The sequence below is a fragment of the Sciurus vulgaris genome (assembly GCF_902686455.1).
Source record: "Sciurus vulgaris genome assembly, chromosome: 1".
Taxonomy (NCBI): Eukaryota; Metazoa; Chordata; class Mammalia; order Rodentia; family Sciuridae; genus Sciurus; species Sciurus vulgaris.
In genome coordinates this window covers 81,734,293-81,751,075 of record NC_136461.1, presented here as the reverse complement: position 1 = coordinate 81,751,075, position 16,783 = coordinate 81,734,293, and the positions used below count along the sequence as shown (strand labels likewise).

At 43.3% G+C, this 16,783-nt stretch overlaps 1 protein-coding gene across 1 annotated transcript in view; it reads left to right on the top strand.

Moving 5' to 3' along the window:
• ABCA4 (ATP binding cassette subfamily A member 4) overlaps positions 1-16,783 on the top strand; it is a 139,280-nt gene that overhangs the window by 106,090 nt on the left and 16,407 nt on the right. The window contains 3 exon segments of the mRNA XM_079152574.1: positions 387-534; positions 5,863-5,986; positions 6,346-6,475. Coding sequence (XP_079008700.1) covers positions 387-534; positions 5,863-5,986; positions 6,346-6,475 — 402 coding nt within the window.

The window sequence follows — 16,783 nt, the reverse complement described above, 5'->3', positions numbered from 1 at the left end:
GGAGAATTCAGAAGCCAGTGTGACTGAACTGCCCAGGGAACTGTGACAATGAACTCCTTGGGACCTTCAGCTTTGCTTTGTGGATCCAGACTAGAGCGGGAAGCACTGCAGGGTGGAGAACCCTCCTGTGTATTGTAATTCACAAAGTGCACACACAGCCACTGTTGTTTGCTCCTCACATAATCCATGAGATGGTCAGGACAGGCATTATTGTCTCCATTTAAAGATGAGGTGTGAAACCTAGGGGTGGAACATCTCTTTTTTCCCCTGGGGCTCTGGCCATTTAAATGTGTCACCTCATACATGAGAAGACTGCATCCTATCTAGAGGTATGGTTGATGGAATGACAATTGGAACTTGTTCCATGGTGTTGCCATTTCACACAGATGGGCGGTCATTCCCATGATGTACCCAGCATCTTTCCTGTTTGACGTCCCCAGCACAGCCTATGTGGCTTTGTCTTGTGCTAATCTATTCATCGGCATCAACAGCAGTGCCATCACCTTCATCCTGGAGTTATTTGAGAATAACCAGGTGAGTGACTTTCTCAGATTCTTTATTTGATTAATAGGATACTAGAGAGCATGCAATGGCCAAGCAGAGCCATGGGCAAGCGCCGCATGTGCAGATGCTCAGTGCTCAGACTAGCCTTGCTGTCTTCCTCCTTCTCTCCCTCCCTCTTTCTTCTTGCTGAGCTACATGCTCTGAATGTTGAATTTTCTAAGCCTATTCAGCAAACTATAAATGACTGCCAAGACCCTAACTTTTTAGATTTTCATACCCCTTTCAAGAAAGTTTCTTCTGGGACTGTGTGTGTTAGGTGTGTTAGGTTTCTCTCTCTCTCTCTCTCTCTCTCTCTCTCTCTCTCTCTCTCTCTCTCTCTCTCTCTCTCTCTCTCTCTCTCTCTCTCTCTCTCTCTCTCTCTCTCTCTCTCTCTCTCTCTCTCACACACACACACACACACACACACACTGACACTAGTAAGTAACACATTCAGGTGATTTCAAAATGTAAAAGGAACAAAGGCCCCATATAATGAAAAATCTCCTTCCAGAATATCATGCAAAGTGAGATAAGCGAATCTCAAAAAACCAAAGGACGAATGATCTCGCTGATAAGCGGATGAGGACATATAATGGGGGGTGGAAGGGGTTAGCGTTAGCGTTAGGGTTAGGTTTAGGATTAGGGTTAAGGAGGGTGACAAGAATGGAGGAAGGAAGGACTGTATAGAGGGAAAAGAGGGGTGGGAGGGGGTGGGGAGGAAGGGAAAAAAATAACAGAATGAATCAAACACCATTACCCTATGTAAATTTATGATTACACAAATGGTATGCCTTGACTCCATGTACAGAGAAACACCTTGTATCCCATTTGTTTACAATAAAAAAATAAAAAATTTTAAAACAATTAAAAAAAAAAACTCCTTCCTACCCCTGTTTCAGATTCACCCAGTTCCCTTCTCCAAAGGAAACTTTATTCAAGTTTCTAATGTGTTCTAGAGACATACAAGTGATACATAAATATCCTTTCTCCCACTTCTTATGCAAATTGTAACACACTAACATGTACTATCCTGCACCTGTTAATCCATAGGACAGGATTAGGAAATCATAGTCCTGAATGACTCCATTTTTTGAGTTCTAAAGTCCACTTGTCCCCACACCTTCTGACTTTCCCTTCCAGAAAGAGATGGCCAGCTAAATCCTATAAGAAATGTCAGTAGCTACAGGGCTCCCTTTACTCCACACTCCCATTCCCACCTGCTCTAAGTCCTGTCTAAGTCCTTAGAACATTCAGGCTGGCCCATATCCCTGTGTCCCCAGGCACCTCGCAAGCCCTTCCTTTTCTCATGAGCTCTTCACATTCCAAGGGATGGGCACCAGCCAGCACATCTGCACTGTCCCCTTGCAGGGAAATCAGAGGGTAAATCTGTACTGAGGCCCCACAGTTAACCACTCATGGCCTCCTCAGAGCCAATTTTTCCCAGACTTAGTCAGACTTTCTGTGGCTACTGAGTGAGGAATGAAACCCACCTGTGCCATTAATAATAGAAATACGGCAGATCACAGTCAGACCCCAGAGGGACATGGATGAGAACCAGCAGATGGCCCGCATATCCTGGTGGATGAAAACCCTGCTCACCAGAGCTGTTTTTGTCACAGGCTCACAGCCCACTGTCTTAAGAGAGTGTGTTACTTCAGAATAATTAAATGGCAAGCTAAAAGGAACTTGAACAGTCTCCCTCCTGCAGCCACATTCAGCCACATACTGAGCACTTGGCCATTTACAAAGCACTCTCCTTCCCATAAAGGCTGCTTCCTTGACCAATAGATGTGACAGAAATGTCCAGTATCCCACATGAGGCTCCTAGGGTAGCTGCTGTCCTTGCTAAGTCTGGAGGCATTTACTCAGTGAACACCATGGGATAGATGTGTGAATGTAAACAAGTGGGACTCACTCATCCTGCATCCAGGAGCTCCCATTTCAGTCAGGAAGCAAGCTGCACATCAAGTTAGCAACTGAAAAGCCACAGTATGCAGTAGTCCATAAGACAGAGTGAACAACAAAGGAACAGGAAAGGTAAAAGACAACAGATCAGAGTGGACCAGAGAGCTGGGCTGCAGGGTGTAGGAGCATCTCATTGGGGAATTTCGACTTGAACCTGGCCTGGAGTAAGTAGAATTGAATTAGCCTAGTTAATAAATAATAAAGTGCCTACAATGAGCTTATCATCGTGCAAGGTATTTAGGAAGGATATAAAAACAAGTAGGACCCAGTTCCTGTCCTCCAGGGAACCAATGACTGGTGGAGAAAGTAGGTGCATTAAAAAATAGAAATAATCCTGGGAATGTGGTAAGTACTATAGAGAGGAAAGGATATTTAACCCAGGAATCTGAGGAGGCCTAAGAGAAAAGAGACTGCTTGAAAGAGCTCTCTAAAGGGTAGGAATCTTATTAGAGAGCACAAGGGAAAAGAGCATCCTTTCCTGCTAAGAGCTATAAGAATCAGAAATCGCAGGTGCCACTGGGCTTGGTGGCACAAGCCTGTAATCCTAGCTACTTGGGAGGCTGCGGTAGGAAGATACCAAGTTTGAGGCCAGCCTGGCCAGATATGTCTCAAAATAAAAAATGAAAATTTCTGGAGATATAGCTCAGTGGTAGAGCACCCCTGGGTTCAATTCCCAGTAGGAAGAAAAAAAGAAAGAAAAAAGGGAGGGAGGGAGGGAGGGAGGGAAAGGAAGAAGGGGAAAGAAAGAAAGAAAGAAAGAAAGAAAGAAAGAAAGAAAGAAAGAAAGAAAGGAAGAAGGAAGGAAGGAAGGAAGGAAGGAAGGAAGGAAGGAAGGAAGGAAGGAAGGAAGGAAGGAAGGAAGGAAGGAAGGAAGAAAGAAAGAAAGAAGGGAAAAAGAAAGAAAGAAGAGAAAGGTGGGAGGGGCAAGAATGGAGGAAGGAGGGACTGTATAGAGGGAAAAGAGGGGTGGGAGAAGTGGGGGGGAGAAAAAATAACAGAATGAATCAAAAACTATTACCCTATTGAAATGTATGATTACACAAATGGCATGCCTCTACTTCATGTACAAACAGAAACAAGATGTATCCCATTTGTTTATAATAAAAATAAATTTAAAAAAAAGAAAGAAGAGAAAGAGGAAGGATGGAGGGATGGAAAGAAGTAGGGAGGGAAGGAAGGAAGGAAAGAAGGGGAAAGAAAGAAACCACAAATGAAGAAGCCTAGAGGGAGAGGAACGCAGTGCATTCTGGGAAGAATCGGGAGGTAAGAGTAGAGAAGGATGAGGGAACTTGAGCAGAGGTGCAGAGACTGGAGAGGTAGGAGGCGTAGGGTAGGGATGGGCCAGATGGAGTGTACAGCTGGACCCATCAAGTTTCACCAGCCTCACCTCCTTGGTGTCCCTTCTACCTTTTGAAGGGAGGTTGTGCCCAACACTCCTTAGACAATGACAGGTTGCCCTGTGCAGAGCTGAGAAGCAGAGCCAGGAGACGGACGGCTCAGGGTCTGTTCCCCTTTGGTTCATGCTGGGCTAAGATAGAGCTAATGGAAGAGCCTCTATTTGGGTCTAGATCATAGCTGTATCAAAGGAGAGACCCCAATCACACTCCTAGCAGCTGCTGCATCTCTGACAACAGCCGCTTTGGAGGACTCTCATGCCATGATAAAGTAAGTCTGCAGAAGAGCTGCCCAAGTAGACAGCAGTAGGGCCACTGCTTCTCCACAGATTATTGCTGTTGTCCACAGAGTAACAGAGGGTTAAGGAAAGCAATATTCATGTTCTTTACAGTTAGCCCCAGCACCCATATAATACTGGGCACAGTAAATGTTTAGAAAATGCTGCTGGACTAGATGAAGGTGTCAGTTCATATGCACAAGAATGACACAGAGTTTTAGTCAGCTATTTTGCTGTTGTGACCAAATGACCCAACCAGCACAACTGTAAAGGAGAAATGGTTTATTTAAGGGCTCAAGGTTTCAGAGGCCTTAGTCCATATAAGACTGGTTCCATTCCTCAGGGCTCAAGGTGAGGCAGAATATCATGGCGGAAGAGCATGGCAGAAGGAAGCAGCTCACATCATCAGAAAGCAGAGAGAGACTCCACTTGCCCGATAGGAATATATATACCCCAAAGCCATGCCCCAATTTCCACCTCCTCCAGTCACATCCTACCTGCCTCCAGTTACCACTCAGTTAATCCCATCAGACATTAACTTACTGATTGACTTAAGACTCTCAAAACCCAATCATTTCTCCTCTGAACTGTTGGGGGCTGTGCCATGTTGATGGTGCCTGATCACATCGGCAGCGAGGAGGTTAATTGACATAAGCACACTCAGGTGATTTATCGTCCACGCACACAAGGTATGCACATGTGTTCTCAAGCACTCCTAATTGGGCCTGCTCAGACATCTAGCGTCTTGCTAATCTTTGCATAAGAGGCGTGGCCCTGCTCTCTGCCTCCTGGAGGTGATATAAGCGTAGGCGGAGCGAGACAGCGGAGCACAGCAGCTAGTAGAAAGAAAACACACAGCAGCTAATAGGAATAGGGCAAGAAGAAAGAAAAGACAGCAGAAGCAGCAGCTAATAGAAAGAAGCGGCACAGCAGCTAGCAGAAAGCGGCAGAAAGCAGATCGCAGAGTGGAGAACTGAGACGCATCACTAAAGCACCTTAGGTAGATGCACCCTTAGTTCACAGGATGCAGGACGCACCAGTAAGAAGCAGCAGACCTTAAGCAAGGCGTAGCAAGTCTCTCTTCCTCTAAGCTCTAAGTAAAGCCTGTCCTTCTCTCAAAGTCTCTCTCTTAAGCAAAGTCTCTCTCTCTCTCTCTCTCTCCCCCCACACACTCTCCTCTCAAAGCAAGTAAGCCTCATTTCCTCTATCTTCTATAAACAAGCAAGCAAGGAAGCAGCCCAAAGATAGAAGTAGCTCAGTTTCCAGTCCACCACCCATAAGACCCGTGCAAATTGTTGCTGCAGGCGGTGACAAATATCCACGGATTTGGTACCGCAAAGAGCCAGCGACATGAACTTTCTCACATTGTCTCATATGTGAGCTTTTGGGGAACACCTCACATGCAAACCATAACACACAGGGAGCCCCAGGCATTGATTAGTCATGAATTGATTACTTCCTTGGCCTGGTCCTGAGGCACCTCTAAGCAAGTACTTCAGGATGTCTACATCAAACCCTCTGTGTTCTACCTGACCAATCCCTCCTGTGGCCAGTCTAGCTGGGAAGACAGATATTCCGCAGACCTCCCCTGTTCCTGCCCTGGGAGGGCATCCGGGCCCACCTGCTCAGGATAGGGTAGGCTGCCTCAGCCCCTATATCTGACAGTTGTGCTTCTGTTTCAGACTCTACTCAGGTTCAACGCCATGCTGAGGAAGCTGCTCATTATCTTCCCCCACTTCTGCCTGGGCCGGGGCCTCATTGATCTGGCTCTGAGTCAGGCTGTGACAGACGTCTATGCCCGGTTTGGTGGGTGGCATTCAAGGTCCATGGAGCACAGGCCCTGGATCCGTCAAGGCGGGGAGGATTGCAGCAAGGGTTTCTACATCAGATCTGTATCCTGGGCTGGGGTGGGAGGGCACCGTGTTGGTCAGGGTTTGTTCTGCCACCCAGAAGCGATTAGGGTGCCTCTGTTCTCATGGCTCAGGAGCCACAGGCAGGGTGGAAGGCAAGCTTTTACCAAGATGACCCTCATGTTTGGCCCTTACTTAATCCCTTGTTTGAGACCTGGTCCAGCTGGGCCTAGTGTTGTGGCCAGGTCTTTAGGGGTGAGCTGGGGCAGCTGACAGACTCAATCCCTGTTGATGTTCAGTGGCTTCGATCTCCAGGTGAGGAGCACTCCCCAAATCCATTCCAGTGGGACCTGATTGGGAAGAACCTGGTTGCCATGGCAGCAGAAGGGGTGGTGTACTTCCTCTTGAACCTCCTTGTCCAGCAACACTTCTTCTTCACCCGATGGTACGTCCTTGGTGCACCCTGGGCATACCAGTGGGCAGCTCAGTGTGTCCTAGACTGAAATTCAAACTGATGTGGTTATTTCTTTCCTCAGGAGTCCCACTCCATGATGGCTATTTTACATTCTCAAGGCCTGGCTTTTTCTAAACACCACAGGAAGAGATGGATTAAAATAGGCATATTAAAAGCAGAGCCAAGTCTCAACTTTAAACTATTTAAAATACAATGTTATTAGTTTCAACTCTTTATTTTAATCTTCTCATTTAATTACCACATACTCATTTTAAAGTGGACAATAGCATTGCAAATAACAATGGTTTAAAAAGTATCCAAAGAACTAGGAAATAGTTTTGAGAGGACACAAAGTACGCCCTTTTGCTAATTAGAATTTTGAGTGGGGATAGCACAGGACAGGGAATATGGGGAGTAATATGGGGGCCATGTGCCAGGTGAGGGCAGCCAGAAGCATATGAAGGGGTGAGGAGCAATAATTCACCTACCCTCACTGGATGCAGGATAATAGCTGTCAACCCTAACTTGACCAGGATTTAGCAATGACCAGGTCAGTTGGCCAGGGCCCCAGCCCAGCTCAGCCCATCTTCTCCAGGCTCTTGCCCGAGACCTTGCCAGTTCCTGCCTCATTCTGAGCAGGGACCCAGTTTCCAGAGGGCAGCCCTTCTGTAATCCAAACCTTTACTGGCCTTACAATCACTGGGCCCTCTCTAACAAGATTTCCTGACAGTGTTTTGTTTCTTTTTCTCTTTTTTTGTACTGGGGATTGAACCCAGGGACATTCAACTAATGAGCTACATCCTCAGTCCTTTTCATTTTTTATTTTGAGACAGGGTCTTACTATACTGAAACTGGCCTCAAACTTGCCATCCTCCTGCCTCAGCCCTCCGAGTTGCTGGGATTACAAATGGGCATCACTGTACCTGGCCAGCATTTTGTTTCCTCTCTCAGACTAAGTCTGGCCACACATAAATAGAGATTACAAGTTTAGACTTGATTTTTTGCATATTTTTTAGGTTTTGATCCATAGGGAATTAATTCATTGGAAATGACTCTATTGCTCTACTCACAGGATTGAACAATATAATGGGTCAAAACACTTTGAATAAAACATGATTTGGGAAATGGTTCTACTTATGGGATGCAGTGTCAGAAACTGTTGTTCTTGGGACTCTCAGCCCTTAAAATCCCTTCTACAGCTTTGGCCACATCTTTTAGAGGCCTTCATGGAAGATGGGAAGGAGCAGAGAAAAGGATTAATTAGCCAAACAATCTACTAGCTTCAAACTCTGAGGACAACACAGTTGAATGTGTCCTGCCTGCCTTAGATCCTAAAGAGGACTAGAGAAGCATACCACAGTCTCTGTCTTCTAGAAGCTCACAGCCACACCCATATTGCAAAGTAGCCAGGGAGGGGAGAAAGGAAGGGTGCTCTTATCAAGGACAGGACCCACACAAAGGTACAGCAGCCGCAAAGTAAGACTGGTACGTGGAATGGCAGGAGTTCAGGCTATGAAAGGTGAAGGGGGACAAGAGATGAATCTGGAGGGCACAGCCCCATCATGAAACACCCTCTTGTCTTAATGACTTGGGACTCAAGACTGAGGGCAACAGGTAACCCCTGGGGTGTTTTAATCAGAGAAGTGATATGACCATACCAGGACCGGGAGCAGGGGTACCAGACAGAAGGCCATATTGGTACTCAGGCAAGAACCATGGTGGCCTGGGTAGAAAGGGGGTCATCAGAAATGGAGAGAAATAGGTTGATTGGTTAAATGGCAGGAAGTTTGTTAGACAAGACTCGGCGATAGACTGGAGGGAAGAAGGGAAGACTGGAGGCCTTGATGGTCAGGGAGGATTTCAGAGTCTGTGCATTTAATGATGGGGAGGATTCTCTCAGCAAGGTATGCCAAAGGTAGCAAAGGCCAGCATGCGCTAGGGACCAGGGGCAGACGCCAGTGGTAGATGGAGGAGTGAGTGCAAGAGATGATCAGGTGGGAAGGGCAGGTGGGGCCTGAGCACAGGCTCTGATATACCAACTGGGAAGTCAGGGCTTTAACCTACAGCTAATGGAGAATGATGGAAGGTTTGGTGGCATGGGGTGACCAGATGACAGTGGTTTTTTTTTTTTTTTTTTTGGTTTTTTTTTTTTATTTATTTTTATTGTAAACAAATGGGATACATGTTGTTTCTCTGTACATGGCGTAAAGGCATACCATTTGTGTAATCATAAATTTACATAGAACAATGTTGTTTGATTCATTCTGTTATTTTTTCCCTTCCCCCCACCCCTCCCACCCCTCTTTTCCCTCTATACAGTACTTTCTTCCTCCATACTTGCCCCCCTAACACTAACCCTTCCATCCCCCCCATTATGTGTCATCCTCCACTTATTAGCGATATCAATCATCCTTTGGCTTTTTGAGACTGGCTTATCTCACTTAGCATGATATTCTCCAATTTCATCCATTTGCCTGCAAATGCCATAATTTTATCATTCTTTATGGCTGAGTAATATTCCATTGTGTATATATACCACAGTTTCTTTATCCACTCATCAATTGAAGGGCATCAAGGTTGGTTCCATAGTCTGGCTATTGTGAATTGAGCAGCTATGAACATTGATGTGGCTGTATCTCTGTAGTATGCTGATTTTAAGTCCTTTGGGTATAGGCCAAGGAGTGGGATAGCTGGGTCAAATGGAGGGTCCATTCCAAGTTTTCTAAGGAATCTCCACACTATTTCCAGAGTGGCTGCACTAATTTGCAGCCCCACCAGCAATGTATGAGTGTACCTTTCTCCCCACATCCTCGCCAACACCTCTTGTTGCTCGTATTTTTGATAATTGCCATTCTAATTGGGGTGAGATGGAATCTTAGGGTGGTTTTGATTTGCATTTCTCTTATTACTAGAGATGTTGAACATTTTTCCACATGTTTGTTGATTGCTTGTAGACCTTCTTCTGTGAAGTGTCTATTCATTTCCTTAGCCCATTTGTCAACTGGATTATTTGAATTCTTGGAGTAGAGTTTTTTGAGTTCTTTATAGATTCTGGAGATTAGCGCTCTATCTGAAGTATGATTGGCAAAGGTATTCTCCCACTCTGTAGGCTCTTTCTTCACATTGCTGATAGTTTCCTTTGCTGAGAGAAAGCTTTTTAGTTTGAATCTATCCCAGTTATTGATTCTTGCTTTTATTTCTTGTGCTATGGGAGTCCTGTTAAGGAAGTCTGGTCCTAAGCCGACATGTTGAAGATTTGGACCTACTTTTTCTTCTATAATCTGCAGGGTCTCTGGTCTGATTCCGAGGTCCTTAATCCATTTTGAGTTTAGTTTCGTGCATGGTGAGAGATATGGGTTTAGTTTCATTCTGTTGCATATGGATTTCCAATTCTCCCAGCACCATTTGTTGAAGAGGCTATCTTTTCTCCATTGCATATTTTTGGCCCCTTTGTCTAGTATGAGAAAATTGTATTTCTTTGGGTTTGTGTCCGTGTCCTCTATTCTGTACCATTGATCTACCTTTCTATTTTGGTACCAATACCATGCCGTTTTTGTTACTATTGCTTTGTAGTAGAGTTGAAGATCTGGTATTGCAATACCCCCTGTTTCACTCTTCCTGCTAAGGATTGCTTTAGCAATTCTGGGTTTCTTATTCTTCCAGATGAATTTCATAATTGCTTGCTCTATTTCTGTAAGGTACGTCACTGGGATTTTAATTGGAATTGCATTGAATTTGTATAGCACTTTAGGTAGTATGGCCATTTTGACAATATTAATTCTGCCTATCCAAGAACATGGAAGCATGGAAGATCTTTCCATCCTCTAAGGTATTCTTTAATTTCTTTCTTTTTTTTTTTTTTTTTTTTATTGTAAACAAATGGGATACATGTTGTTTCTCTGTTTGTACATGGCGTAAAGGCATACCATTTGTGTAATCATAAATTTACATAGAGCAATGTTGTTTGATTCATTCTGTTATTTTTTTCCCTTCCCCCCCACCCCTCCCACCCCTCTTTACCCTCTATACAGTAGTTCCTTCCTCCATACTTGCCCCCCTCCCTAACCCTAACTCTAACCCTTCCCTCCCTCCCATTATGTGTCAACCTCCACTTATTAGCGATATCATTCGTCCTTTGGCTTTTTGAGATTGGCTTATCTCACTTAGCATGATATTCTCCAATTTCATCCATTTGCCTGCAAATGTCATAATTTTATCATTCTTTATGGCTGAGTAATATTCCATAGTATATATATACCACATTTTCTTTATCCACTCATCAATTGAAGGGCATCTAGGTTGGTTCCACAGTCTGGCTATTGTGAATTGAGCAGCTATGAACATTGATGTGGCTGTATTTCTGTAGTATGCAGATTTTAAGTCCTTTGGGTATAGGCCAAGGAGTGGGATAGCTGGGTCAAATGGTGGTTCCATTCCAAGTTTTCTAAGGAATCTCCACACTGCTTTCCATAGTGGCTGCACTAATTTGCAGTCCCACCAGCAGTGTATGAGTGTACCTTTCTCCCCACATCCTCGCCAACACCTGTTGTTGCTCGTATTCTTGATAATCGCCATTCTAATTGGGGTGAGATGGAATCTTAGGGTGGTTTTGATTTGCATTTCTCTTATTACTAGAGATGTTGAACATTTTTCCATATGTTTGTTGATTGCTTGTAGATCTTCTTCTGTGAAGTGTCTATTCATTTCCTTAGCCCATTTGTTGACTGGACTGTTTGAATTCTTGGAGTAGAGTTTTTTGAGTTCTTTATAGATTCTGGAGATTAGTGCTCTATCTGAAGTATGATTGGCAAAGATATTCTCCCACTCTGTAGGCCCTTTCTTCGCATTGCTGATAGTTTCCTTTGCTGAGAGAAAGCTTTTTAGTTTGAATCTATCCCAGTTATTGATTCTTGCTTTTATTTCTTGTGCTATGGGAGTCCTGTTAAGGAAGTCTGGTCCTAAGCCGACATGTTGAAGATTTGGACCTACTTTTTCTTCTATAATCTGCAGGGTCTCTGGTCTGATTCCGAGGTCCTTAATCCATTTTGAGTTTAGTTTCGTGCATGGTGAGAGATATGGGTTTAGTTTCATTCTATTGCATATGGATTTCCAATTCTCCCAGCACCATTTGTTGAAGAGGCTATCTTTTCTCCATTGCATATTTTTGGCCCCTTTGTCTAGTATGAGAAAATTGTATTTCTTTGGGTTTGTGTCCGTGTCCTCTATTCTGTACCATTGATCTACCTTTCTATTTTGGTACCAATACCATGCCGTTTTTGTTACTATTGCTTTGTAGTAGAGTTGAAGATCTGGTATTGCAATACCCCCTGTTTCACTCTTCCTGCTAAGGATTGCTTTAGCTATTCTGGGTTTCTTGTTCTTCCAGATGAATTTCATAATTGCCTGCTCTATTTCTGTAAGGTACGTCATTGGGATTTTAATTGGAATTGCATTGAATTTGTATAGCACTTTAGGTAGTATGGCCATTTTGACAATATTAATTCTTCCTATCCAAGAACATGGAAGATCTTTCCATCTTCTAAGGTGTTCTTTAATTTCTTTCTTTAGTGTTGTATAGTTCTCATTGTAGAGGTCTTTCACCTCTTTTGTGAGATTGATTCCCAAGTATTTTATTTTTTTCGATGCTATTGTGAATGGGGTAGTTTTCCTAATTTCTCTTTCTGAAGATTCATCACTTATGTATAAAAATGCGTTGGATTTATGGGCATTGATCTTGTAACCTGCTACTTTACTGAATTCACTTATGAGTTCTAAGAGTTTTCTGGTGGAATTTCCAGGTTCCTCTAAATATATAATCATGTCATCAGCGAACAGGGATAGTTTGAGTTCTTCTTTTCCAATTCATATCCCTTTAATTTCTTTGGTTTGTCTAATTGCTCTGGCCAGAGTCTCAAGAACGATGTTGAATAGAAGTGGTGAAAGAGGGCATCCCTGCCTTGTTCCAGTTTTTAGGGGGAATGCTTTCAGTTTTTCACCATTTAGAATGATATTAGCCATGGGCTTAGCATAAATGGCCTTTACAATGTTAAGGAATGTTCCCACTATCCCTATTTTTTCTAGTGTTTTGAGCATGAAGGGGTGCTGTATTTTATCAAATGCTTTTTCTGCATCTATTGAAATAATCATGTGATTCTTGACTTTAAGTCTATTAATATGGTGAATTACGTTTATTGATTTCCTGATGTTGAACCAACCTTGCATCCCTGGGATGAAACCCACTTGATCATGGTGCACTATCTTTTTAATATGTTTTTGTATGTGATTTGCTAAAATTTTGTTGAGAATTTTTGCGTCGATGTTCATTAAGGATATTGGTCTGAAATTTTCTTTCCTTGATGAGTCTCTGTCTGGTTTAGGTATCAGTGTGATATTGGCTTCATAGAATGAGTTTGGGAGGGTTCCCTCCTCTTCTATTTTATGGAATACTTTGAGAAGTATTGGAATGAGCTCTTCCTTAAAGGTTTTGTAGAACTCGGCTGAGAACCCATCTGGTCCCGGACTTTTCTTTGTTGGTAGGCTTTTGATGACTTCTTCTATTTCAGTACTTGAAATTGGTCTATTTAAATTGTTTATGTCCTCCTCGTTCAGTTTAGGCAATTCATATGTCTCTAGAAACCTGTTGATGTCTTCGAAATTTTCTATTTTGTTGGAGTATAGATTTTCAAAATAGCTTCTAATTATGTTTTGTATTTCCATCCTGTCTGTTGTGATATTTCCTTGTTCATTCCGAATTTTAGTGATTTGGGTTTTCTCTCGTCTTCTCTTTGTTAGTGTGGCTAAAGGTTTATCAATTTTGTTTATTTTTTCGAAGAACCAACTATTTATTTTGTCAATTTTTTGTATTGTTTCTTTTGTTTCAATTTCATTGATTTCAGCTCTGAGTTTAACTATTTCCTGTCTTCTACTACTTTTGGTGCTGTTCTGTTCTTCTTTTTCGAGGGCTTTGAGCTGTAGTGTTAGGTCGTTTATTTGTTGAGTTTTACTTCTTTTATTAAATGCGCTCCATGAAATAAATTTCCCTCTAAGTACTGCTTTCATAGTGTCCCAGAGATTTTGATATGTTGTTTCTTTGTTCTCATTTACCTCTAAGAATTTTTTAATTTCCTTCCTAATATCTTCTGTTATCCATTCATCATATAATAGCATATTGTTTAATCTCCAGGTGTTGGAATAGTTTCTGTGTTTTACTCTTTCATTTATCTCTAACTTCAATCCATTATGATCTGATAGAATACAAGGCAGTGTCTCTATCTTCTTGTATTTGCTAACATTAGCTTTGTGGCATAATATATGGTCTATTTTAGAGAAGGATCCATGTGCTGCTGAGATGAAAGTGTATTCGCTCTTGGTTGGATGGTATATTCTATAAATGTCCGTTAAGTCTAAATTATTGATTGTGTTATTGAGATCTATGGTTTCTTTGTTCAATTTTTGTCTGGAAGATCTGTCCAGTGGTGAGAGAGGCATGTTAAAATCACCTAGTATTATTGTGTTATGGTCTATTTGGTTTCTGAAATTGAGAAGGATTTGTTTGACATACATGGATGAGCCACTGTTTGGGGCATAGATGTTTATGATTGTTATATCTTGCTGATTTATGCTTCCCTTAAGCAGTATGAAATGACCTTTTTTATCCCTTCTGACTAACTTTGGCTTGAAGTCCACATTATTGGAAATGAGGATGGATACTCCAGCTTTTTTGCTGAGTCCATGTTTTTCCCCATCCTTTCACCTTTAGTCTATGGGTATCTTTTTCTATGAGGTGAGTCTCTTGTAGGCAACATATTGTTGGATCTTTCTTTTTAATCTAATCTGCCAGTCTATGTCTTTTGATTGATGAATTCAGGCCATTAACATTCAGGGTTATTATAGAGATATGATTTGGTTTCCCAGTCATTTGGTTCATTTTTTAAATTTTATTTATTTATTTGTTTCACACAACTTGGTTCCTCCTTTATTTGACTATTCCTTTAGGATAATTCCTCCCTTTGCTGATTTGCTTCTTTTTCATCTCTTCCTCATGGAATATTTTGCTGAGAATGTTCTGTAATGCTGGCTTTCTTTTTGTAAATTCTTTTAGCTTTTGTTTATCATGGAAGGATTTTATTTCATCGTCAAATTTGAAGGTAAGTTTTGCTGGGTATAAGATTCTTGGTTGGCATCCATTTTCTTTCAGGGCTTGAAAAATGTTGTTCCAGGCCCTTCTAGCTTTTAGGGTGTGGATTGAAAAATCTGCTGATATCCATATTGGTTTCCCCCTGAATGTAATTTGGTTCTTTTCTCTCACAGCCTTTAAAATTCTGTCTTTATTTTGTATGTTAGGTATTTTCATTATAATGTGCCTTGGTGTGGGTTTGTTGTAATTTTGTGTATTTGGAGTCCTATAAGCCTCTTGAACTTGATTTTCCATTTCATTCTTCAGATTGGGAAATTTTCTGATATTATTTCATTGAATAGATTGTTCATTCCTTTGGCTTGTTTCTCTAGGCCTTCCTCAATCCCAATAATTCTTAAATTTGGCCTTTTCATGATATCCCATAGTTCTTGTAGATTCTGTTCATGACTTCTTACCATCTTCTCTGTTTGTTCAACTTTGTTTTCAAGGCTAAATATTTTGTCTTCAATGTCTGAGGTTCTGTCTTCCAGGTGTTCTATCCTACTGGATATGCTTTCTATGGAGTTCTTAATTTGGTTTATTGTTTCCTTCATGTCAAGGATTCTGTTGGTTTTTTTTCAATATCTCTAACTCTTTATTGAAATGATCTTTGCTTCCTGTATTTGCTCTTTTAATTGTCGATTGGTGCGATCATTCAATGCCTGCATTTGCTCTTTCATCTCATCATTCAGTGCGTGCATTTGCTCTTTCATCTCATCGTTTGCTTCTCTGATCATTTTAATTATGTACATTCTGAACTCCTTTTCTGTCATTTCTTCTGCCATGCTGTCATTGGGTTTTATTGATGTAACATCTAGATTTGTTTGCAGCATTTTCTTTCCTTGTTTTCTCATATTGTTCAGGTATCAATGGACCGCTGAGATAATGCAGATTTCCTCTATTGACTTACAATGTCCCTGAAGATTTCTATATATATATCCCCCCTTAGCCTTCAGTAGGCTGAAGTCTTGGAGGAAGTTGATAATGCGGTGCTCCACAAGGAAGCTGCCTCTCTAGGAGTGGTGGCCTTCAGGTGGGTATAATTCCTGCTAGTGGGCAGAGGTGCCTCCACTTGTTGACCAATGGTCATCCAAAGGGGACCTAGGCTGCGGGCTGAGGCAAGGCCTGTTTGGGCCTGAGTCTCTGATTTTACCGTCCTTGTGGGGAAACCTCACCCAGCAGGGAAGACTCATCCGGTGGGGAGGTCTCGCTGGTCAGTTCCCTCCTAGAGGTTCCCCTCAATTTACAGCTACCGCCTGGGCTGGGCTGCCTTCCTCTGCAAAGTTCCCAGGGGCCCGGCCCTACCTCCTGGGCCTGGGAACCTCACCCTTTGCAGATGAATCTCCTTAGTCTGCCCCTCCTCAGAGAATCTGCCCGCAGTCCTGGAACCTTCGCTCCGCCCCTAAGCGTGTCTCTGTGGGGCTCTTCCACCAAGAAGCCTCTTAGATCCTGGGACCCTGCTCTGCACCTAATCGCCTGGCTATGCGGCCCCTCCTCTGAGCAGCCACCTGGGGCCCCGTACAATCGCTCTGAGTCCCAGAGACCCGCCACACGCCTCTTCCTCCAGACAGCCGCCCAATATTCCGGTGCGGTCACTAGGAGTCCAAGCAACTCACTGCGTGCCTCCTCCTCCCACCAACCGCCCATAGCCCTGGGCAATCAATCACTCTGAGTCGAAGTGACCCTCCCCTTCCTCCTCCTTCTCCAGATAACCCCCCGGGTGTTCAGGAGCAGTCGCTCTGAGTGGCTCTAAATCCACGTGACCAGCTGCACACGTCCTCTGGGCAACCGCCCAGAGCTCTGGTGCGGCCACTCGAGACCAAGCAACCCACTGTGCTTCCCCTCCAGGCAGCCCCCCTGTGTTCAGGAGCTGTCACTTTAAGTCCAAACAACTCACCACTCGCCTTCTCCTCTGAGCAGCCGCCTGGAGCACTAATGCAGTCACTGCGAGTCCAAACGACCCGCCGCGCTCCTCCTCCTCCTCCTCCTACTCCTCCGGGCAGGCCCCGGGGTTCAGAAGTGGTCTGAGTTCAAACAGCTCGCCACGCAGCCCGTCCTCTGGCAACCGCCTGTAGCTCTGGTGTAGTCACTCCAAATCCAAATGGCCGCGTTCCTCTTCCTCC